This window comes from Drosophila serrata, unplaced genomic scaffold (genome assembly GCF_035046125.1).
Source record: "Drosophila serrata isolate PLE 108 unplaced genomic scaffold, ASM3504612v1 contig_376, whole genome shotgun sequence".
Taxonomy (NCBI): domain Eukaryota; kingdom Metazoa; phylum Arthropoda; class Insecta; order Diptera; family Drosophilidae; genus Drosophila; species Drosophila serrata.
This window is the reverse complement of record NW_028257274.1, coordinates 3,692,991-3,717,839: the sequence shown is the minus strand read 5'-3', so window position 1 is coordinate 3,717,839 and position 24,849 is coordinate 3,692,991. Positions and strand designations below refer to the sequence as shown.

At 40.5% G+C, this 24,849-nt stretch overlaps 3 protein-coding genes across 5 annotated transcripts in view; 2 read left to right on the top strand and 1 right to left on the bottom strand.

Annotated features, from left to right (window-relative positions):
* CCAP-R (Crustacean cardioactive peptide receptor) overlaps positions 1 to 8,823 on the bottom strand; it is a 37,463-nt gene extending 28,640 nt beyond the window's left edge. The window contains exon 1 of the mRNA XM_086839822.1: positions 8,239 to 8,823. The gene's annotated coding sequence lies outside the window, so the exon portion shown is untranslated. The remainder of the gene's footprint in view (positions 1 to 8,238) is intronic.
* Positions 8,824 to 12,576: 3,753 nt separating this feature from the next.
* On the top strand, positions 12,577 to 15,098 carry LOC110176440 (uncharacterized). The gene is made up of 3 exons (XM_020942788.2): positions 12,577 to 13,819; positions 13,878 to 14,001; positions 14,059 to 15,098. Exons 1-3 carry the CDS (start codon positions 12,860 to 12,862, stop codon positions 14,826 to 14,828), a joined length of 1,854 nt encoding a protein of 617 aa, XP_020798447.2. The 5' UTR covers positions 12,577 to 12,859; the 3' UTR covers positions 14,829 to 15,098.
* Positions 15,099 to 15,335: 237 nt separating this feature from the next.
* Positions 15,336 to 21,375, top strand: boss (G protein coupled receptor bride of sevenless). 3 transcript variants are annotated; one of them, XM_020942787.2, is made up of 6 exons: positions 15,336 to 15,504; positions 16,867 to 17,022; positions 18,321 to 18,845; positions 18,908 to 19,357; positions 19,411 to 20,864; positions 20,927 to 21,375. In XM_020942787.2, the coding sequence occupies exons 2-6, from the start codon at positions 16,980 to 16,982 to the stop codon at positions 21,182 to 21,184; spliced, it is 2,730 nt and encodes a 909-aa protein (XP_020798446.2). In that variant the 5' UTR covers positions 15,336 to 15,504; positions 16,867 to 16,979; the 3' UTR covers positions 21,185 to 21,375. The 3 variants fall into 3 exon arrangements, with proteins under 3 accessions (XP_020798446.2, XP_086695947.1, XP_086695946.1); XM_086839821.1 differs by having other exon boundaries at positions 15,454 to 16,610; XM_086839820.1 differs by lacking the exon at positions 15,336 to 15,504 and adding an exon at positions 15,795 to 16,171.
* Positions 21,376 to 24,849: the final 3,474 nt, after the last annotated feature.

Here is a 24,849-nt window from a genome sequence, read left to right as displayed (position 1 = left end):
AACTATTTTCTTAAGTTGTTTTCAATTTTCTCAAAATTATTATCAGTGTCTGGATTTGTTTTCATTGTGGATTTCTGGAAATGCTGTCAATCATGGGTAGGCGTTAAGACGGTTAGGCTGCTGGCGGGCAGGTCGCAGACATATCACAAATCGCTCGAGTGTAAAATAATTTGTCTCGATTCCCTTCTGCCTCAATAAAATCAATAAACGCCGCCACCGCCAACAATCGCAGCAACACACAGAGTGGCAGAATGGCAGAATGGCAGAATGGCAAGATGCTGCAAATGCCATTTTCGGCAATCAGCGCCAAGCAGAAGTCCGCCCCGCTCTCTCATTAGACCGAGCACCTGGCGGTGTCAGGTGAGCACAGCAGGAGCAGGAGCAGGAGCAGTGAGCAGCACCTCCTCAGCCGCATAATTGCGACGACTTCTCGCTCTCGAAATTGCTTAGAGGAGTCTGGGTGTCGCACTTCTAATGCCTGGCACGTTCGACTATGCTTACTCCTTTCATGTGGGCTCAGGCCCAAAAACACACCTGAGGGGTTTGCATAAGAGACCAGGTGGAGACACCTTTGATTGCACCACTTTGTTCTCACACACACACACAATCAGCAGATGTAAATACAATTGGGCGACAAATGTACATGACTTTTGCAATGTTTGCCCTAAGTACCACTCGAAAATGTCTTCTTGGAAGTTTTCAACAAGCTGCTACTCTCATATTTAATGCAGTGCCGGCACAGGCTTTTGATAATTAGTTTTAAGTACTTTCTTATGGTCCTCAAATTATTTAAAATATTTCATTGTTATTATATTATTATTATTTTTTCTTAAGAATTGAATAATAACAGAGCCTTTAATACAATTGCAGGGTATTAAAATTTGACATGGAAATTGAAGGAGTCGTGTCCGGCTCTATAAGCCATACATATTCATGATCAGAATTAGCATCTAAATAGATCTACTTATGTCCGGTAGAAAAAAAATGTTTGAAAATTTTTCAAAAATTTCAAAATTTTATAAGGGGTTACATCGTTAAATTTGTCAAAAACCGACAAAAGTTGTAATATTGTAAAATGTTAAATGCAGTATGCAGATTTGATAACCTGATAAAAACTAACTTAAAACAGTTTTCCAAATAAAATTAATCCTTTTATGACTGAGTTATGATTTTTTTAAACTTTGATTTATCGAAAATTGTCATATAAAAATATATATAGATATCGGCTCAAAGAATGGATTTAAATTTTAGTCAGAAGCTTGGAACGCAGTAAAGGAATCATTTCCGACCCTATAAATCATATATGTTCTTGATCAGCATCAAAAGGCGAATCAAACTAGCCATGTCCGAAGGAAAAATACATTTTTTCGAAATTTCAAAAAACGATAAGGGGTTAGATCGTTAAAATTGTCAAAATTTGACATAAAATCAAATTTTTTAAATTTTAAAATTGAATATGTAGATTTGTTAAACCTATAAAAACTAGCATTGCAACAGTTTTTGAATTTCAATTAAAGGATTTTTGGCTTAGTAATGGGATTTTAAAAACTTTGATTTTGCCAAAAAAAAAATTAACATATAAAAATATTGATTTGGTAAGATTTTAGGTTTCTTTGGAGGTATAGTTTAATATGCCTAGACTTTAGATATTTTAGGTTTCTTTAGGGGTATACGATCCAGCAAGGGTAAACATACTCCGGCTTCTCAAATTTCGCTTCTTTCTAGTTTTGTTTGAGCTAAAAAACTTTAGCAAACTAATAGTCAAAGTTCTTCTATCAAAACAACAAAGGTGTTTCCTTTTTTTTATTCCAAATCGAAAACGAAATGTATCACGTAATATAATATATTTATGGACTATTCATGACTCAATATCTAGATTGCATAAAAGCCAAACAATAATGTGAATAATAAAACCATAAAAGTCAATGGATATTCTATATATGAAACCCAAATTAAAACCAAAGCATAATATGGCTCAGACTCTTGTTATTTGTAAACAAGGACAAAAGGTTGTTTTGGACAAGTTTCGAGTGACGCACTCCCTTTAGCCTGTTATTCACTCACTCATTATTCATAAGTCACTCTCCTGTCAATCTTTCCCATCGATTAGCGTCAGAGATTGAAGCTTATGCATTCAAGCAGCTGCACAAGCAGCTCCTGGCTGTTGCTGGCATCCTTCGAGCAGCCAAATTGCAGCCCCCCGAAAATTCTCAGTAAAAGTTTCTGCATTTAAATAACTTGGTGAAATGTTTATTTGCCGTCGATTTCACGAATATATTTGGTGTCAGAAATAGAAACAGTGTGTACACCATGAATTATACGCATATCCAAAACTTTGAATTAGAATGGCAAACAAATTGGGTTTGCCGTGGGGATTTCCCGAAACTATTTTTGATTGCAAACGGGATATGACATCCCATTTGCCAATTAAATTATGTATACTACTGATGGCATCCGCAATTTTTGGCCAAAAATAACACTACTCTTGGTTACTTTATCTATTGTTTATTGTTATTTTTGGCACATTGCGTGGGATGCATTCCATTTTTGGTGTGTGAACGAACACCCACGCTGTGAAAACCTGCACAAAAACCAAAAAAAAAAGAATAGAAAACACAAAGTAACATCATCTTTATGGCCAAGCCAGCTGTTGTTATTCTTTGGGCCAGTTATTCAACCTGTTTACATGTTGTCGCCCTTATCGCCTATCAGCCTCTTTCCCCCCTTTTGGGCCTGTCCAAAAGCGAGAGTGGCTAATTAGACAGTTGGCGATAAAAGGGCTCGATAAATTTAGCCTTGGCCCATCTCAGATTTATGGGACATTTGAACTTGAGTTTGCGGTGAAGTTGTGCTAAATGCGGGTCGGAGAATAAATATAATTGAGAAATTTCCAAGGATTAAGTTCATGAAGTATGGCTGAACAATTCTTAATTCATTATTTAAAATAAATACGGGCTTAGGTTATAGGGAATATATTTAATAGAATATTTATTTATTATTTTTTTGTACAACTTTTTATCTATTATGTTTGAAAACTACGTGCTTTTAAGTACCCTACAAAGCTTAAAAAATATTACAAAAAAACAGAAACAAAGAGCAGAAGAGCCGTGTCACGTCCACATGCATTTTAGCTCATATAAATGCTATCTGATTAACAAGACTAATGGAACTGATAGCAGCACTTTAACCCACCCAGACACTTGTGGCTCTCAAGTGTGGTTAAATATATGTGAAAATAAATAAATTATACATACTTGCACATGTTCAGATCACTCCGGGTATTATAAATGGCAAAGTAATAACAGTTAAAAATTATTGAAATGTCAGAGGCAGCGATTTATGCATAATTGCATGGCCAATAAATCGGTTGAGGGGTCCGTTAAAATGTCAGCGAGAATTATATTGGCCTCCAGTGTACCGCCTCTGGGATAATTAAGCCGCCTGACTGACTGACTACTTGAATTAAAAGTAAATTGTTACGTTAAAGGAGTGAGAGTGTGTGTGCCGACACATCATTAAAAATGTGGTGAGCTCGGCGAAAAAAACAAAATGGTAAATCTGAGATGGAGAAGTCCTGCGGCAGACAGGCTGCCAGACATTGCCATGTGTGTGTGTATACAATATTATTTAGACAGGCAGTCAGCACATTAAAGGTAATCACAATATTTATGTGCGTTTAACGAGACATTCGGCAGGCGAAATTGTTGAAACAAATCATTGACAGCTGGCACAGCAGCCACACATATAGACACTTGTGGTGGTCTTCATTGTGTTTTTGAAACTTTTTTTACTTTGGTGTTTTATTTTTTTGTTTAGGCATTTGCTTGTCTTTTGCCTTTTATTGTTGAGAGGACTTTGCCAGAATAAATCTGCTTTCGCTCTTTCAGAAGCAATCTACCATGAGCCAAGGCGTAGCCACATTAAGTTGACAAATAATGGCAGAAATAACAAATTGGTTGTGAATTGCGCAAATTATTTTTTGAATATATTATTAAATTCGGATTTTGGCTTAAATATGCCAAAAAATGTATTCCCTTGATTGCGTCGAGTCGTGTCCTAATTTTGTGTACACTTTTTATGGCCCAATTTGTATTTAAATGTAGGCCTTTGTTACAAAAGCAATTAGCAATTAACAGGGACATGCTTTTTGTTGCGGGGTTCTTTTTTTCTATTTGATGCAAAAGTTGTACTATTTTGTTGTTATTTTGTACAAATAAAATACAGTAAAAATCACCCGACATGTAAATAATTCAGTCGAGCCTGGCAAAATTCGAGGCTGAGGCATTGTGACCCAATTTCTCAAACGATTTAACTTGAATAAATAAATTAGCTACATTTATTTAGATCCATGCGAGGGGTAGAGAGACACAAGCTTGTTCGAGAACAACGCCGAAAGAAAGTAAAAGATTCAATTAGGTGCTTTTAGAGTGGCAACAAATCAGCGGCAAATTCAGCCCGAGATGTTAAACTTTCGGCCGGAAGTTTCCCTCAGCAGTGCAGCAGCATAGAAAAACAAATTCAGCGGGGGAAAAAGGAAAATGGGAATGCCACAAAAAAACGTGTACCCAAAGTGATAGACAGCCGAAGAAGACAGTCTGTCTGCGTATCTTTATTGCAATCTGTATCTTTTTTTGGGGCAATACGTGGGCCGTATAATAGACAACTTCCTGTTATGGCAGGGCCATCCCGGGGCCCTTCCCATTTTCTTGGCCGGCCCAACGGCATGTTAAATTTGTGAAGTGTAAAGTAACCCTGAAAAGTCGCCAAATCAATCCTGAAGTTTCGAGTTTTTTTTTCTCTTGTCTGGGGCTCTCTTTTATGGCTGTGACACACGTAAAGTTGCGATTAGCCATGGGGTTCAATTGTATATCACGGGGAGTTTGCCTTCGATAAGAACGTGACGGATGGTATGTTTTTCCTTCTTTGGATCTTAACACAACCTACTTCACAGCCTACTTCACAAGCTATTCCAAAAATCAGGTCAGATCAACCGAAAAAATGGGGGAAACAGGGAGACATTTATAAGTTTAATGGTGACAAATTAAATCCACTTTGTTTTATGGGTAAATAAATGTTTTTAAGGCTATCCTATATAAATTACAAATTATAAATTGGAATTTATAATAAAATAAACATTTTCTTAAGTCTAAGAATTTTCTAAAAAAAAAAAATTCATATAATTTTAATTAAAATTTTCTTGCTTTCTCTCTCTTAGAAGGCTTTAAACTCCCATAAAACCAGTTGGAATGGAATACTGTCCCTAAATAAAAAATGTTTCCAATCTCAAATGGCATAAGCAGCTGGTAAAGTAAATATAAAACCGAGAATAACATAATCAATGCATAAAAATGACAGCCTTTGGAAATTGAAATAAAGCAAAGCTACAAATGCGATTTGCAATTTTACACGCACGTATCTCTGTGCAAATATGTACCAAATCTGTGGCTCTCTGGGATGAGATGCTATGGAGTCTGGATTGGGCAAATAGCACTCATACGTGATATGGCTGCCACTGTTCCTGCCACTGCCACTGCCACTCCCATTTCCATTGCATACATCTAGGCTAGCTGTCTTGAGACCAGATCTCCCTTACTCCTTACAATCCTAATGTTTTTGACGTGAAGCGAATGGGTTGGGATGATGCAAGTGAATATGGTAGCGAGAAACCGAAAGGGATTTCTAGTTCAGTTCACACAGCTGACTGAGAGGAATTACTGTAAGACTGAAGAGTTTCCAAACTTTATCTATCAAAATTGCACAGAAAGAAATGTGAGTAAATACTAACAATTACGCAATTATTGAAAAGAGATTACCATAATTTTATAACCTTTAAGTTTATATAATATTTAGCTTAAATGCTGTTCATAAAACTCTCAAATAAAGTAAAAGTAAATAAAAATTTCGAACATTATGACTTACATTCTTACTCAACTCAAGGAATTAAGACTTAATCAAAGGCATCTTCGCTTCTTTCTTCTTCTACAATAATCTGTCCTACATTTTCTTTCCCTTTAATACATATACATGAATTTTCTCCACTTTTCCCACATTTCTCTCTCTGCACTAATATTTATGCGCATTTTTCAGACCCTCAGACCGCCGGCACAAGCACATAATTAGCCTGGCTTCAAACTTATAAGTCCGGGAAATGTGAAAACGGAGACTTTGGCATATGTTCACCGAATAGCATGTCAGCGTTGGCCACGGCCAAGTCAACAACTTCATAAATATGTCGAGCATGTGTATCTCGGGTGACTGACTGCCCCCTCATGCAACCCAACAACCCCAAATCCTTCCCCACTTCGACGGCAGGACCCTCTGGCAGAGATTTGTGCCACATCATCGCTCCGAGCTGACCATTTTTACGCTTCCGTCTAACAACAAAATGGCATTAAACGCAGATCAATCACAATCAACACTGCTGACCCACATACCCACACAATGATACCCGAGCTGCGGTCGTATTCGCATTCGTCGTCGTCCTGGGAGGAGATTGACTTTCGACAGGAATAGAGTTGTCCTTGTATAACTACAAGTCGTTGTACAGCAAGAAAATATATATTTAAGAACTTCCGACAAAGCTTGAAAAGCTAAAAAAATCTCTTAGGTTTAAAAATATTATTTCCCTAAGAAAGTATGAGATATACTTATTATTTTTTGTACATTTCTTTGCGCATTTTATTTGTATTTTATAATATGAAAAGGACAGTTCATTTCATAACTTTTTTCCAGTGCACTTGATGACTGCTCATAACTGACTTTCCACTGGCATTCATCTGCACGCATTTTCCCAAATTTTTTTTCTTCCTCCTTCGGGTTGGAAAGTTTTTCTATTTACCCGGCATCTGTATGCTTTCAGCCTTCGCTATTTTGGCAACTTCCGTACTCGCTGAGAACAACAAATGAAGCTCCACAAAACTTAAGTTTTCTTGTTCAACTTTATTCTTCCTCAATTTCGCTATTAATTGGCAAACACCATTGAAGTCTCTTGTTCCCGTTCCCATTTCCAGTTCCAACTCTTCTTTCAACCACGAACTACACTGGTTTGCCATGTTTTGCCCATGGGAATTGGTCAGAGTAACCGCCACTTTGCAACAAATTGACAACTATATATATACTACCATATAATATATATATATTTCGAACAAAATATAATTTTCTGGCTAGTTGGAGTAGCAGCACCCTTTGGCTTGGTTTATTTATGCACAATGGTCTGGCTTTCAGTTGATAAACTACCAGCTAAAGTTGAGGTCTATTCAACTTGAAGTACATTTATTTGTACAGCTTGCGGACATTCCTGGTATTTCAAATGGGTTAAAAACGAAACTGAAAGAGCATTTTCTACGAATTTTTTGTACATAATACTAGAGCTTTAAAAAACTATACACTTCCGGGAGAAATATATATTTTATATAATTATGGCTTAAAAGGCTATATTAACTTTAATTGGTTTTCTGTTTACTTTGCATATTTATAATGGTCTTTGGTTTATTTAATTTTGCATTGATATACATTCCTAGTGCGAAAAATTCAAATTAAATTATAGACAATAGTCTATTATATATTTTTATTAAGTGGAATAAACTTGTTGAATATTTTTTCTCAGAAAAATGGCACACATTAAGAAGCTTATTTCAATTTGTTTTAATTTAAGTTGATTTATCTTTTTCAAAGTCGCATTTAAATAAATTTGCATATTAAAATCCTGTTCTTAGTAACAGTTTTTGTTTTTGCTGTCTGTAGAAATATAATTAAATTTCTGCAAATTAATAATATCCAACTGAACCACTATAGTTGCCTTGACATTTGTTGCATTTATTTAAGCCACAGACTAGATGACATGCATCAAGTAGTTCCAGTTAATGAAATATTAATTAAATTCAATAAGCCTGACAAAGACTGACTGAAAATCTCAGAGCCAAGAGAACCATTTATTAAGTGCAATTATGTGTAGCAATGACAACCACACGATGCTTGCTAATAATTCCTAATGAAATACCAACAAAGTCGTAATGAGAATATTTTTCAGCAAATCCTAGTTACAAATGTGTAACATGCACATAATTGAGTCGCTGCAAATTAATTGGCCAGCTAAACCTGTGCATGATTTTGCATTCAAATGTTAAGATTAATCACTGTCAACTAAATGCGAACAAATATATAAATTTGAATAGATACTTAAGTGTCCAAGGCATGGCCTGGCGCTTAATAATTGCGCAATCGCAACGCGATACTCACTCAAACTACTTTGCCATGACGGTGTGAATTGCAATTGCAGTTCCAATTGAATATGTTGCACTCGAAATTGAAAATGGAAATTGAAATTACACTGTGTATTCAAATTGAGTTCGATGTCGTGGGGTGAAAAAGTGTTAAACAAGCGTCGTCGAGCACTTTGACTTGGCCAAATTTTTGGGTTTTTGTGGACGCGAACAAATTTCACTTGGGGCCAAGACTTTGATTAACAATCTTGGTAATGGTATTTGTTTCTTGTCTTGATGTGTATCTCAGAAATCCACATCCGAAATTCCTTTTTTTTGTTTTGTTGTTTTATGTTGAGTATGTTTTTCTGTGGGTTTTTTATTTAATTTTATTTATTTTTAAAAAACTCGCATCAATTTTTGATCGGCTAATCAGTTTGGTGACAATTTTTACGCACTTGCCAACACGATTTGATGGTTTTTGGCCACGCAGCGTTAAGAGTTTTCGCGTCTGGTTCATTCAAAATTTCGCATTGAACTGAATTTCTGTGCGGATTTTCCTGTTTGGGCTGCTGCTTGCCGCTGCTGCTGCTGATGTTGCTGCTGCTGCTGCTGTTTGCTGTTGCTGGTATTGCTGTTGCTGTTGTTGCTGGTGTACCGACACGACGATGGCACACGACACGAGCCACACAGCATGCTGCCATTGCCTGATTTCACTCCACAAAGCTCAGCCGGCTAAAAGAAGCCGCCAATTGAATAAGCCAAAAAAAACAGCAACAGCTGTTCTTTGTTTATGTTGCCGAACTAGTTTCATGTCGCTGTTGCAGCTTATCAACATGCTGCTACTGCTGCCGCTTAGGAGGATGTTGCCTCTGCTGCACTTGACCAGCTCCGATGCGGATACTGATTTCAAGTACTTCGAGTGTTAAGTTAATATTTATAAGCCAGTTAGACAATTAATTACGAAAAGGCCACAAGACTTCGAGGTGGCCACAAAGTAGAGTGTGGCAGCAACATGTTGCTCGTGCTTGAGGAGAGCTTATTGTTGCACAACACGAAGCCGGAAGCTTTCTTATCATATTGTTGGAGCCAGGAACATAGAGGTTTATTCATTGATAACTAAAATGTATTTTATCAATTGCAGTTTGCAAATGCATTTAGGATCAAATCGGAAATCTGTCATAACTAAACTTAAAATATTTGCCATCTTTGAATTGGTATTTATCAATTTTTTTACATGAATATTTTTCGAATTTCAAAAACTCATAACTAAGACTAAAATGCATTAATTTTAATTCGGAAATCTTACTTATAAAAGTTTTTATTTGATTAATAAATCTGCACACTCAATTAAAAGTTTTAGAAAATTTTAATTTTAGGCAATTTTAATGATGTAACCCTTTATAAAATTAAAAAAAAAAAATGGCAAACAAATGTTTCTTTCCAGCATGGCCAGAAAGATTCGTCTGTTGATGCTGATCAAGAATATATACATATATGATTTATGGGGTCGCAAATGACTACTTCACTGCTTTTTAACCTTCTGACTAAAATTATAATGCCCTGTAAGGGTATAAAGAGAAAAGAATTTCCTCAACAAGTAATGTTCCCTTTTAAATTGCATCACTATGTTTATGACTTTAATTGATTTCACTGAAATAATGCAAAAGCGTAATTCTGCTGACCCAAATACCAAGAAATTGTATTTTCATTTCATTCAGTTTCCTGGGCGATGAGCTAAAACAAAAGAAGCAATAAGAAACCCTCGGATCTGTACAAAAGGCTGTATAAAAAAATGAACTAAAGTTCAGAATTCATGACAAAAAGCCATCAAAATTCTGAAAATAATCATCAACAATCAAAAGTCGAGTCAGGGCGATTTTTTATTGAAAAGTTAAATATCCGAAAACAAAACAAAGTGACAGCAGCTGCATTTACGCGAACGAAACTCGATTCGAATCGCAAAAATTTTGTTGCAAACTATAGGCAGCATGGCATAAATAAGCAAATGTATTTGTACGATATCGGTAGGGACAATTTATTTCCCTGTAGCATTTATTTATTATGAACATTTTGTCATAAAACACAGTCACAACGAGAGAGAGAGTGAGAAGCGCTCATCGTCATGTTCGTCTGTCAACGGGGAGTGCTTTAAAATATAAATATAAACAACAATAAAATAGCTCTTAAATTAAGCAAATAAATAGGCATAAAATTATTTACTCGTTGCCTCTGCAAAAATATATAAAAATATATCTATAAACGAGAGCGAACGGAAACCCATCAACAGAACGATTTTCAGATGCTCTTTTTGAGAAACCAAAAAGTTTTTAACAATTTAAACAAACATTTTAGCTCTCAGAAATTTTACACATAATCAAAAATAGAAATAGAATTCATCAAGTGACGTTTTTTGGGTGGGCTGTGCTAAATATCTTGAACATCTTGCTGACAGACGACAAATTTATGCATTTGCAATGCTCACTTGCCTTTTAATTGGCCTTGCAGTGTGCAATTAAAGTAAATAGAAGAGGATTTTTTCCCCATTTCAAGTGGATTATAAATACTCAAACGACAATTTGTTGCTGACCAACACGTGGTCAGAGTTCGTTTGATTTATCTACGCCGCGGGCTAAACTTTCTTGGGTGATAAATTTCTTGGAAGTGTCGCCTTAAGCTTGTCTAATGCCACGGCACATCCAAATTTATGATTCCGAAAATGCTAATGACTAATATTCGTTTCGAATGGCTCACGTTTCGTGGGAATCTGCTGCTTTTATAATTTTCTCCAAGCATTTTGCATTTAATGTTGGGTCCACGGAGGCAGACAAGCAAGGTGACTGCTCTTGAAGTATTTATAATAATAAGTAAGTACAAGTATCGTTTGATTTCCACAAGGTTACATTCGATAAATACTTAAGACTCATTTAATTAAACTCCAAATCTATTTCATATAATTTCCTTAAATTACAAATCAAAAATCCCAAGATTCTTACGCATTTCCTTGTGTATCTGCAATATCACAAATCCCATTCAAGGTGGCAGACAACCAAGGGTAAAGGACTTTGTGGTCAAAAGCAGGCATACAAGGCTGTCCGGAACAATAAGTTATCGAAGCGTTCACTGTTGTCGACACTTTATGGCTCATGCCCTAAACATTTAACCCCGACGCACTTGCACACGAATGTTTAATGAGCTGTACTTGAGGTCACTTAAATTAAAATTATCCCAACAGAGCCAAAACCCGCTCGTAATAGGTTTGTTTGCGGCTTATCGTATGCAACAGATTGTCAACAGAAGAATTATCTGCAATGCAGAAAGAGGATAATAGCTCCTGCAGTGGCTAGTGGCCCCCAGGCACACGCGTCGTATACGCAATTTGCATAATGAGGACATGAGGAAAGGAGTTGTCGTCGTCGTCGTCGTCGAAGGAAGTCTGGTTGTGCGGGGGGTTCCTGGGTTGGGAATACTCATGCCTTGGGTTTCCCGTTTCAAGGCAGACAGATGACCCAATTTTGAAAGGGTCCTTCAGCGCCTTATTGAGCCCGTGTCCGAGCCCCTTTTTTCCATGCCTTTTCTTTTCCCTCTATGCCCACTTTATGTCTTAAGTGTCTGTAACCTGAGGCTGAGCGGTCTATTTTGAGCAGTCCAGACATGGACTTTTGGCTTCGGGCCTTAAAGCTAGTTGGATACTTAAGGATTCAGACTGCGTGGCCTCGCGGAGGATACTCTTCTCTTAACACCCGTCCACGCGGCCGGTTCAAAGGTAAATAATCGGATAAATATTTGTAATAATTTTGAGGAACGTATGAAGGGGAGAGATGACTGAAACCACTTCCATGCGAAAAGCCACTGACAGCCCGCAATCAGATGCAGCTCATTAGCATTTGATTTGGCGTCGAATCAAACAAATATTTCCGGCAAAGCGAGCAAACATTGAACCTCCCAAAGTCTGTGGCCTTTGGTCTGTGTCATTGCCATTTTCCATCATCATGGCGCTCTGCTCCTCTCGCTTTTGCCATTTGCAGTTAGTTGAGCGGCAAAGTGTAAACAAATCGGCGGGAAATCTCTCACCAGCAGCGATGCCAATGAATAATGAATAATGAGCCGTGCCGAATGTGAGGTGTGAAAATCAATCGCACGAATGTGTAATCAATTGAAATAAGTTTTTAGTTCATTAAGTTTTAAGAGTGTGATACATTATTCCCTAACACTAATAGGTGTTTACATCAGTTGGAGGTAGTTCTTACAAAACATAGAGAAAATAAACCAAAGGACATAAGGTTTAATAACATAAGAAATTAAATATAATAAAATTCTCAGAGCAAGGTTCAATGCCTAATAAAAGTACATCTTTCCGCTTTAAATATTTTCTCAAAATCCACCTACCTTAGCTTACTATTTAAGCCCTTTCCCATCAAGTTGGCTCTGTTTATTACATCTTATCGTTTCCCGAACTCTCTCAACTCATTTAAGCTAAGTTTCCCACAGAGTAAACATACATAAATGTAAAATATTCCGCAAAATATACAATTTATACAGTTTTCTGTGCATTTGCACATAATTATTATTGGTAAAAGACGCGCGCGTCAAAGATTGTTAATCTCGAGAGTTCGAGTTTTAAGGACTCCCAAAGCAGTCGCAACAATTCGGAGAGAATGGTGCGCCCCCTTCGTCGCAAGGGGATCGAGGAGGTGTATGGCTCCAAGATGGATGCCATTCATCCGGTCAAGTCAGTGGTGGTGACCCATGGAGGTGGTATGACCAAGACGGCTACAATGCGGGCAGATCGGACAGCGACTGGAGGTGGTGCAGCAGCAGGTGGTGGTACTGCACCAGGTGGGGGAATCCTCAATAACCGGCAAACGGAGCAGCGACCCCAACGCACCTTTGTGACCGAAAACGACTATTACATCACAACCAATCTGCCGATGACTCCTGGCAATTTGCGAAACGCCAACGCAACTTCCTCCCAGGTGATGACCGGCCACGTTCAGCCGTCGCCTTACAATGCCATGTCCTCGCGGCGCAACAACTTGCCCGGCAAGACCAGCGCCCGTCAGCCGCAGATGACGAAGTTGCCGCACTTTTCGCTGCCCGAGAACAAGGCGAACAATAGCATCTACACTATGACCAAGCCAAGGGAAAGTCACCGCCACGGCAAGTGCAACACTCAGAGGAGCAACTATGCCTTGAACGATTGCGGCGACTTCTCCGACAAGGAGCTAATGGGAAACCATGCTCAAGGCAACAGCAACCATCGCCAGCATACCCATAGCCAGCAGATGCAATTGAGCCAGAACATGACGGTGCCGCATCCGCTGCAGCATCAGCTGCACCAGCAACAGATGTCCCAGAACAGCCAAGGCAAGCAGCAACAGCAGCAGCAACATCAGCAGCAACATCAGCAACAACATCAGCAGCATCAGCAGCAGCAGTATCAGCAGCAGGTTCACCATTCACATCCGCATCCCCATCAGAAGCACTCGCGTGGACGTGGTCAGCCAAATCCGACTAGCAAGGCACACGTGAGTATTGCCGATGACGATGACGAGAAGGACGACGATCCCGAAGAGTTCTTCGAGCTTATACGCCAGACAGTACAGAAGGCCGTTGGAGTAAGTAGAAAGTCTTAGAAACTTTAAACTTATAAATTCACACATTCTCTTCCTGCAGAATACCATTTCAGATGCTCTGACGAAAAACTTCCGGGATTTGGGCCACAAAATCGAGAGGTTCTCAGGCGAACTGAAGCAGACAAACGAGCAGTTGGATAAGCTGCAGGAGCAGGTCACCAGCAGTAGGTATCTCCTAGAGTTCCACAGAGCATTTTAATTCGTTCCTTATACCCCTTCAGAGGTGATCTTCTACGGCGAGGAGAACTCGCGACACTTCCGGTATCTGTGCATGAAATCCGAGTACGATAAGATGTTCTACCAACACCAATCCATGTTGGCCAGCAATCCGTCACCGGAAATGGTTAATGCCTCGCAGGCAGATCTCACAGCAACCGCCTCGCAGGCCTCCAATCTTGGTTGCAAGCCATCGCAGTCCCTGAAGCATGCCGGCGTGAAGTTGTCCAAGAACCAACCCAAGATGGTTAACAGGCGAGACTTGAACGACATGCTGAAGCCTCAGATTTCCTTCCATAAGCCTAAGCAGCAGCATAAGACTGCGGCGGAGCCACGCAAGTCGTCCTCGGACCAGAGTCTCATAGTCAAGTCCTCAGAGATGGGCATGCGTGAGCTGCTGGGGCAAATCCAACGATTTTGCAACCAAATGCAGATGAATGACATGGCCAAGGGAGCGAACAAGTCAATGCACAACCTCGGGGACATCATGATCTCAAAGAAACACTCCAATGACAGACTGTGTGAGCCTGGAGGCCTAATCGCAGTCGGCAGCCAAGTGGATAAAAAGGACGAAGACACCGAGCCGGATACTCCATTGGATAGCATGGATGAGTACGCAGGAATGGAAGAGTTCCAATTCTCCTCGGAAGTCTCGTCCTGCAGCGACGACGACATGTGTGGTGGCAAGTATAACACCGGAGATGTCACCACCCGTGTTGCCCCCAACCTGGGAATGCGCAATCCGGCCAACAAGGGAGCCGGAGATGGACAGTAAATCGGGCAAAATGACTCTCTGAATATATCTGGAAACAAGAAATATTTCCAGTAATTTCAAGTTTTAATCTTCCCTTGGGAATGACACAAAATTATAGAATAATTTGGTTTTAAAATTTAGGCTAGCTATCGAATCAGCTGCTCAATATGAATGTATATTTTCAATAGGGAAACTTAATCAAAATGAACTATTCAAACTTAACATAATATTATTTTTCCGAAAAGAATAAGTAATAAATTCTCAAGGGATATGTGATTTAGAAAAAGAAAACCATCAGAATTACCTCTTTTAAAACAACAAAGAACACTCATAATATGAAACTAACCTATTTGCTCTCTGGCAGTTCCAATCCCAGCTGAGTAATGCCCATCGGTGTCACTAATAACTGCATATTATATTGACTGCAACAGAAAAGGCGAATAATAACAACCTGAGCTGGCATCGAAACAAGGCAACCCCTTTAGGCCAAAATCGTCTAGTGGAAGCCAAGACCTAGCCACCCCTTTTAGCCACTACGAACCCTACTAACCAAGCAGCTAACTAACCCGCTCGAAAGGGGCTGCCCTGCAGCTGCATTTTTATGGGCTTACGGCAGTCGCGGTTCTGTTAGCTCTTCCGCTCGCTCAGTTGGTCGAAACAGTTAAAAGAGTGAACGTGGCCCGGAGGCAACCTACTGGTGCGTGTGTGCAAAAAATTACAATTTAAAAATAAATAAAAAACCCAATGCAATCAAGATTTTCATTTAAATATTCAACTTATGCAACACAACCCTGGGGAGTGACCGAGAATGACTTTTGCTGGCATTTCTCTCAACTGCAGTCCTGCTTTGGACATTAATTAAAAGTGTTATGCAAAAAGTCCAAAAACCCGGAAACAAGCTCTGCGAATGTCAAAGCCCAAGGCCCAAGAATGTTCAGCTTTCAAGGATGCCCTTCTGCGGGAAATTCAACTGGGAAAATTCTACTCAGTTTAAATGAGATAACCACAGCAGTGTTAAGAGCTAAGCTGATAGCCAATATTGGAAATAAAACACATAATAAAAGTTTGCAAAATTACAATTAGTGCTCGTCACCTTTGGCATGAAAAAGTAAAAAAAGGGGTGAAACCCAAAACTTTTTCTCAACCAACTGGCTAATTGCAATGACCAATATTTAAACTGGCTACCACGAGGGTGGCGTTCACATACAATATATGTATATTTATAATTATGGGAAAGCGAACACTCTAACCGAAAAAAACACTCAATGCTGAGTGACAGTTTGAGCCAATAACCATAACAACCAGCGAGTGCCCGGTCGAAGCCAAGTTAGTCAAAACAAAACGGCCAAAACAGGTGCAATTCGGTACGGTACTGGCCATAGGGTGGCTTCCAAAGCAGCTGAAAAAATACAAAACTAACTAAAAGAGTCTGAAAATAACCAATAGAACATAACATAATTGCATGGGCATTGCAAACCTGCTGCACCCGTTAATCAAATTTATTGTCCGCAAGCGAGGGAACAAAGATAAAGCCTGTTATGTGCTGGACAAATATATAAAAAAACGAGAATCGCTTTAATTGACCCTAAACTCACTGAGGCGTTCAGTTTTTTTCCCCCTCCCGAGTCATGGCTAAAACCAAAAACTATTGTGGCCCAGACTGTCGGATGGCTCGGAGTGTTGCGTGAATCTGTTTAATAAGTGCGCAGCATTAAATCAAAGAACTTGCCTTAAATAATTTCTATTGATTTTCCCAAAGTGCGAGAATATCAGAAACCAGAAAGACAGTACTTTGCACTGATAGTGAGTGTGTGTAGTGTTCGGGGAAAATCACAAGGAAAATGAACAAAGTGGAAACTGTGCCAACCCAAAGTCGCCGTCTGTGGTAGTGTGACATTTTTTAATGCGATTAAAGTGCAACACTCTCCACGCAGTCGGCAAATGCTTGAAGTGGCCGGGAAAAATGGCAAAAGCTTAAAATAAAATTGTACCCATAACGATTCCAAAGCCCTGTTCAATTGCTAATTTCCAACTTACAATTTTCTTTCTGTGTTCACAGAGTGCTCGCTTTTAAAATGTTAATATCTTTCCGTGTATGTTGAAGGAAGAACTGCAATATAATTGTAATTTTTTGCTTAATTAAAAACCATTAAACACAAGCCAAGGAAGGTCATGGCTTCGAGGCAGTCTGGCCGCAGGCAGCCATTACCATTGGGTGAGTACTCAGTACATGATGTAAGGCCAAGGGAAAATGCATTGGCACAAGTGGAAACTGGACAATGGAAACCACTCAGAGGGGATTTCCTATACTTCTTCAGAGAATTGTAAAAGCGAAGACGGCTTCTTGATTGACTCCTTTTTCTGTGAAAAGGAATTCAAACATTAGGGAAGCTTAAGAAGGCCTTTTATTGCGAATGCTTGTACAACTCTGTACTTTAGTTTCTCTGAGAATATATTTGTTTAAGTAGTCTTATATTGAAAGTGAGTTATTTTCTATTAATTTGTACAAAGTTCTTGACAAACCTTAAACGATTTCATATAAAAATGAAGACGGGAAGCTAAATTTATAAATTCGTAACAAAAAAATCAAATATGTGTATTCTAGGTATGTATTTTTTAACATTTACATGTTAATTTTGAAAAAAATTTTGAAAATTATATTTTTACGGGGCATGACTAGATCGACTCTGTTTTTAATGCTGATCAATAATATATATGATTTACAGGGTCAGAAATGATTCCTTCCTCCTTTTCAAACTTCTGACTATAATTATTATACCCTTCAAGAGTATTTACTTATATGTATATAGCAAAAGTTGGCGCCAAAGTTAGGGTCAGTTTTCAAAGTGGTCGTTAGGGTAAGAAATCAACATAAACTTTTAGTAATTTTAAGTATACGTTTGTAAATATAAATAAAAAAAAATTGCTATATTACTTCAAATTAAAATTAGGTAATAGAGTCCATGGTTATAAGGGAACTAATTGGAAAATAAAGGCAAACTTAGGTCAGCTGATTACAGACCCAGTCTTGATCCCACCTTTAGCATCTTTAAACATGATATAATAATATTAGTTATGACTTACCGCATTATCGTGTATCTTCGAAGTGAGCTTCTTCTTCTTCCTGGTTATCGAGATGCATTGGATTTGTTGCAATCACTATCACTACCACTATCATTATCACTATCACCATCAGAATAGATGTCAACACTTGGGAGGCTGCGGACAGAATGAGGGCGGAGCGGCCGGCAGTGTCTGTATTTATAGTCTGCGAGTAAAGAGAAGAGCAGAGAAAGCGGGAGCGAGAGCGCGAAAGAGAAAGAGCTATTTCTAGAGTGGCAGAGGGAGGTAGAGGAAAAGAGTTATCTCTATAGAGATACACAGAGAGACATAGACAAACCAAAAAAGTGAGAGTTAAAGAGAGAGCAAGAGAAAGAGAGCTCATATAATAATTAGTAGCTTATAAAATTCACTTTATAAAATATATTTTAAATATTACTCAACTATTTTTAGCCCTGCTATGTGTACTTATCGCTCTCCCCTGCATCTTGGAGTGCCAGGGCATTGAGGTGACATCACCGACCAAGAAATCCGCTCCCCTACGCATAACCAAACCACAGCCCACAAGTCAGCAGGTCAAACCCAGCAGTATTACCGCAAAGCCACCAGCCACAACAGTGGCCATGGCCCCAACCACCACCAATGATGGTGCCTCCAGCTCCAGCTCCACCTCCGGTGTCAGTTCGAGCTGGCACGATGGACAGCTGGCCCCGCTCATATCGTCCACCACGGAAAGCAGCAGCAGTAGCAGCAGCGATGGAACGAGTGACACTTTGGTGCCAGAGATATGTCTCAATGGCCTCCAGATAACCGTGGACAGTCCGGACGAGGGAACCGTGATACGGAAACAGGATGAGTTCGTGAAGATAATTGAGGGCGACGTGATGCTCAGTGTCCTGACCAAGGATCCCATCTCTGCGATGTTTGTTATCAATCGTCTGAATCAGGCGAATTTCCTAATGGCCGACTTTGAAATTGGTTTGTAACAAAGCCAGGAAGCCATGAATTAAATTAAATTAAATTAAATTAAATAATTTCAGGAATTCGCGCCATTAACATTGACAATAACAGCTTGGCCGAGAATATACTCCTCCAGGAGGTTCAGTTTATGCAACAGTGCACCGACTTCTCCATGGGCATCTTCATCGACATGGAGCTGTACAAGCAACTGGAGTCGGTGATAAAGGACCTCGAGTACAATATCTGGCCCATACCAGGCACCCGCGATCATCTCTTTCCAAAAGTTGCCCATCTATTGCACCAAATGCCGTGGGGCGAGAAAATTGCCTCTGTTGAGATAGCCACCGAGACACTGGACATGTACAATGACTTCATGGAGGCTGCACGCCAGGAGCATATGTGTCTGATGCACTTCAAGAGCGATGAGAATGTCTACATCCTGTTTGGCAACAAGGTGGCCAGTCACTTTAAGGAAAACGGAACTCTGTTTGCAGTGCCCACCGATAGAACCGATGATGAGTTCCTGGCTGGTGAGTAATAGATACCTCTCCCAGATATAGTATCTTTAGGTTGCTTTTTATAGATTTGCCAAACCGAGCTTTTATACTGATGGAGAATGAGATCGATTTGAGTACCAGCACTGAACTGGACAGCTCTCATACCACTCTGGATGAGATGTTGATTGGAAGGAGCATAGTGCCATCGCGGGTTCTCAGCTTTGCCGGCTCCATTGTGGACCTAATGAATTGGCTACGAGGATCTCTGGCCAAGCACTGCCAACGGGAGAGGGAGCTGTACTCGTTGAAGACTTGCTTTAACTTCCTCAACTTTATCGAGGACTGGCGGACTTCGGAGTATAGACAGGCTCATGAGACCGCTGAGATCCTATCGCTTCTGGCAATGCGGAAACTGGCCACAGCCATGAATTTCCAGATGTATCAAAAGAAAGTGCAGACCCTGGACAAGATCACAGGCGAATCGCGAACGGAGCTGCGTGAAATTGCATCCCAGAATTTCGTGACCAATGTGACCACTTACTACCACTACAATCGGGACAACCATACAAGCCTAGAGCTAAAGACCAAGTTCGGGCAGGTTTTCAACTGTCAGTATAGTGCCGGAGATAATCGGCGATATCCTTTCCTCTTTGAGGGCGAATCCGTGATGTTCTGGCGCATCAAGATGGATACTTGGGTGGCAGCGGGACTTACGGCAGCTATACTCGGCCTGATTGCCACTCTGGCCATTCTGGTCTTTATCGTCGTTCGCATCTCGCTGGGTGATGTCTTTGAGGGCAACCCGGCTACCTCAATCCTGTTGCTGCTCTCCCTGATCCTGGTCTTCTGCTCCTTTGTGCCCTTCTCCATCGAGTATGTGGGTGAGCAGCGCAATTCACATGTGACTCTGGAGGATGCCCAGACCCTGAATACGCTATGCGCCGTGCGAGTCTTTGTGATGACCTTGGTCTATTGCTTTGTGTTCTCCCTGCTACTCTGCCGGGCCGTGATGCTGGCTTCGATTGGCTCAGAGGGTGGCTTCCTGTCCCATGTCAATGGCTATATACAGGCGGTAATCTGTGCCTTCAGCGTCGTCGTCCAGGTGGGCATGTCGGTGCAGCTCCTCGTGGTGATGCATGTGGCCTCGGAGGCGGTGTCCTGTGAGAATATCTACTATGGAAGGTGGCTGTGGGGCCTCCTGGCCTACGACTTCATCCTGCTTTGCAGCCTGGGCGCATTAATACCTTCTTTCTACCGTTCGCAGCGTAACTATCGTGAGGGGATTCTAATTGTTATAGGAACAGTGCTCATCATGGTCATTTGGGTGGCTTGGATAGTCTTATCCCTCTTCGGCGACGAGTGGCGCGATGCGGCTATACCTTTGGGACTGCAGGCCTCCGGTTGGGCAGTGCTAGTGGGCATTCTGATACCACGCACCTTTCTCATTGTGCGGGGTATTGAGCGGTCGGACATTGCCCAGGCCCTGCCATCGCTAACCTCCCTGGCCTTTGCTCAGAACAACCAGTACTCCTCGGAACAGGTGGGATTTCTTAGCTTTTCTTTCAATTTAAAGTCACTTTAAATTAAAACTTTTTCTTGCAGAGTGTCTATGAGTGCGTTAATCCCGCCATGCGGCACTGCGCACAGGATGAGGTTAACCATCAGTCGCCCAGTGAGATTCCCACGTTACCCCTGCGTGGAGGTGGCCCCCGACGCCAACAGTTCTTTGCCAATCTCCGCCAGGCTAATGCCAATATCAATCCCCAGCGTCCTCCGCCACGGCCCAAGCAGAGCCCTTCCCGTTCCTCGGTCTCCTCGCTGCCGCCCTCGCCCGAAAGCAACAAGATTACCAGGTTCTAGCCAGGTTGTAGCCCGGTTTTCAAGATGATCCCACGATCCTGCAATTAATTCTTGACCTGCGTGTGATGATGCGCATCTAGTCAAAGCTCCAAGAACTCGATTTAAGCCTTTTAATCACTGACGAACCAAGATCTTAAGGAAGTTCAGAATATAATAAAATTATACCACAATTATATTGAAGATTATAATAATAAGAATGTATATCAATGGGTGAAAATCCTTGGGAAACCCGAATCACCGTTTATATATAATTTATAAAACTAAACTTTGTCCCGCTGAAACCGCTCCTGTATTTCCTTCCCTTGGATAAAGCGAATTTCTCGATTTGGTTTGTGCACCAACTAGGCCATAAAAGCTCCTCAAGCTTTTCAATGCTCTCTTTCTCACTTTCTCTGCTTTAAGCCATTGCTGGTCTATTCCCATAACTCTAATTGGCTGGGCAAACACGTGACAGAGCAAACAACGAACAACGCAGGGCCACAAGGAATCCATCTAAGGCTTAACAACAGCGACAACGACGACGACAATCGTAGGACTCAATATCCTTGTGCGTCACGCGACATCGGACGCCGCCCGTCGTTTTGTTTGGCCTTGGACAGGGGCAGAGCAAGGATATGGGGGCCTTACAATCGAGGACGCTGACGTCAGGGTGACACTGGCCGGGGCTCCCCCAAGCTCGACCATTGACCGTGGTACATGGACAAATGCGCAACAAGATATGGCATCTTGGCCGGCTTTGAAAAAGCGAGGTTGCCGCAAAACTACCGACTACACGCGACCATTTCAAATGGCGCCGATTTCGCTGACAATGCCACGCGCCAAGCATTAGGGCTATATACTATATATACACAAGCACACAGATATGTATATATACTGTATATATATAGGGAACCTCAATAAAGTTATGCTTTGCCATGTAATCTTGCTCGAAAAAGCCCCACCGAAAATCCTCTCCTCCCGACAAAAAGTATTGCCTACTTATTGGGGTAGGCGCCGCGACGTGGAAAGCGCTTTGTTTTCCGCGCCGCTTTTTCCCTGCAGTGGCCTGGCCGTTGGCATAATTTGCACTTCATTTGCCGACGACAAGGAGGAGAGCGCTCCCAAGCACACACACAAAAAAGGAAATGTCTTAGCCTGCCAAGGACACGGATAAGGATGAGCGTCAGTGGGTGTTGCGATTGCCGGTTGGCGATAGCCCTGCGAAATGGGTTTTTCCTCTCGCTTTTCGCCCGCTTCTCCCGTGTTTTTATTTGTGTGTCCTTGCGTATGTTTTGGCATAATTTCAGCACAATTCTCGTAATTAAATTCAACGCTTCTGCGCGAGATTAGGGAATATTCAAATCATCCATCCGCCGCATAGCACAACTCCCTGAAACTCGGGTCGTAATTGGCCATGTTAAGCAGCATATAATCATGGCCATCCCGGAGGATTTGCAACTGGAGAGTGTGTGTGTGACACTTGACTGTCAAAAGCTGTGCTACGTGACATTATTAGCAATGCAGTCCTGCCGCTGCCGCATGTCCTTAGCCGGCACGGCGTGCTCCCGTCCAGCGTTCAACGGGGCGCATGATTTATGACTATGACAGAACTAATGATGCCACATTCGTTAGAAACGACGCCGCCAAGCCAGGCGTGTGGCACTGGGACACACATCCATTTACTCCTACTGAACTATGTATATCTCCGTCTGCCACTAAAGATATTTGTCGCTCCACTGTGATTCTCCTCGGGCAAGTTAAATTTCGAAGCGTCACCGGCTGTGACGTACCCGGCCACGACAGCTATAACATTTGGCGAAACAAATCATAAAAGTCGCATCCACTTGTAAACTTATACTTGTAGTTCAATCTGCCACATGAAAAGTTTGGTTCTTTTGTTGGAAACATGCCATAAAAAAGCAACCATTCCCTGTTTTTTGCTACTGAATGATTCAACAGCGTATCCATCGCTTCACGGTGACGACATCAACTCCTATACCGGTAAAAATCAGACATAATGGTGGGGGGGGTTAACACCGAAAGAAAAAATGCAGTGATATATAATATCTGTGAATTTTATATTGTGAAAATACTTTTTTGAGACCTTCAATTTTGATATCTATGTAGATCTTAGACTTAAGATGAACATCAGTTTCTATTAATTTTGTATGCCAATTTTTGCGACAAATCATCATCATAAAAAACTTATAACAAAGCGAAATATTCATTAATTTTGATTCGGAAATAAAATTATAATACTCTGTATGGTGCAGTTCTCGTGAACTCGTTACATTTTTTATTGTATAATTGTTTTAATCCTCACAATAAAAAGTATGTATTTTCTTTTTACCCAATATACAAAATACCAAATTTAATATATTATTCAAGAAATATTAAGTTATAGTACCATTTATTTGTATAAAACTAGGCAATTTTTTAATATAGCCATATATGGATTTTTAAAATGACAATATTAATTTTACCAATAACTCTTAATTTTAGTAAGTTATCTTTCTCGGTGCCAATACATTTTGTTTTGAGAATGCGTATCTGCTTTGGCATGTCGCCAAATGTGCTCCTGCCACATCCTGCGACGACGACGTTTGCCATTTTGCCTGTATTAGTCATGCGGCCCAAAAAGGACATGTGACGCTCGGGATCCCGAGATCCCTCCACTCCGATATATATATTTATATCTAGCATGCATATATAGAGGAGGGCTTTTACTATGCGGGGGAATGTTGCTATTTTACAACTACAGTGCCGTGCTCTTCGGCTTCAGGCGGGAGAGTTGGAGGGGTTGAGTGACGACGTTGAGTTTCCCTCCTCCCTTTTGGTGGATTTTCCACGCGGGCCGCAGATAGCGGCAAAAGCCGAAACAAAAAGCTTTTCATTCATCAAAAATAATCGGCTGACGGACGCTGAGGGACGCGTGCGACAGAGATGGGCGATGGGTGTGGGAGCAGGATGGATGGCGGGTGGAGTTTGCGCCATTTGCAAAATAAAATAAAATCGGCCAGCTATTTTTCGCCTATTTCATGGCTGCTCTCGGTCGGGCTCTTGGCTATTTTCGACACAATTTGCTGGCCAACTTGACGAAGCTTCTATTTCTGTGCTCGCGCTTTCCACATGCGGTTGTTGCTTTCCCTTTTTGACTTTTCCTCTTTGTCCCTTTTCCCCCTTGCCCAATTTCCCTTTACCCATTTGCCATTTTTCACTTTTCGACTTCTTCAATTGCGCTTTAGGGTTCATTCATGAAATTTGACAAGCTGCCTGGCGTCAACCGAACAAAGGCGACTTTGGGAGCTTTTCTTTTTTTATATATTTTCCCTGTTGTTTTTCTTAGTATTTTCTTTTTTTTTGTCATTTTAATTGCCTCTAGGTGGCTATTTTTAGGCGACCCTTGAGCTCTCGAAGGGAGTATTATGGCAATAAATTGAAACAAAGCCAAAGAGCTACGAACTTTTAAACCGATATTTGCTTATTTGTTATTGGGTTATATTATTAATAGAATTATATTATATTATTTTAGTAAATATTTTGCATTATATTGTATTTAAATAAAAAATTAAAATAAACGAAGTTGTTTTATATTGAATCCTATACGAAATTGATTAAAAATACGTTTAAAATACACATAGACATAGACAAATACATTCTACAATAAAATGATTAATAATTATATA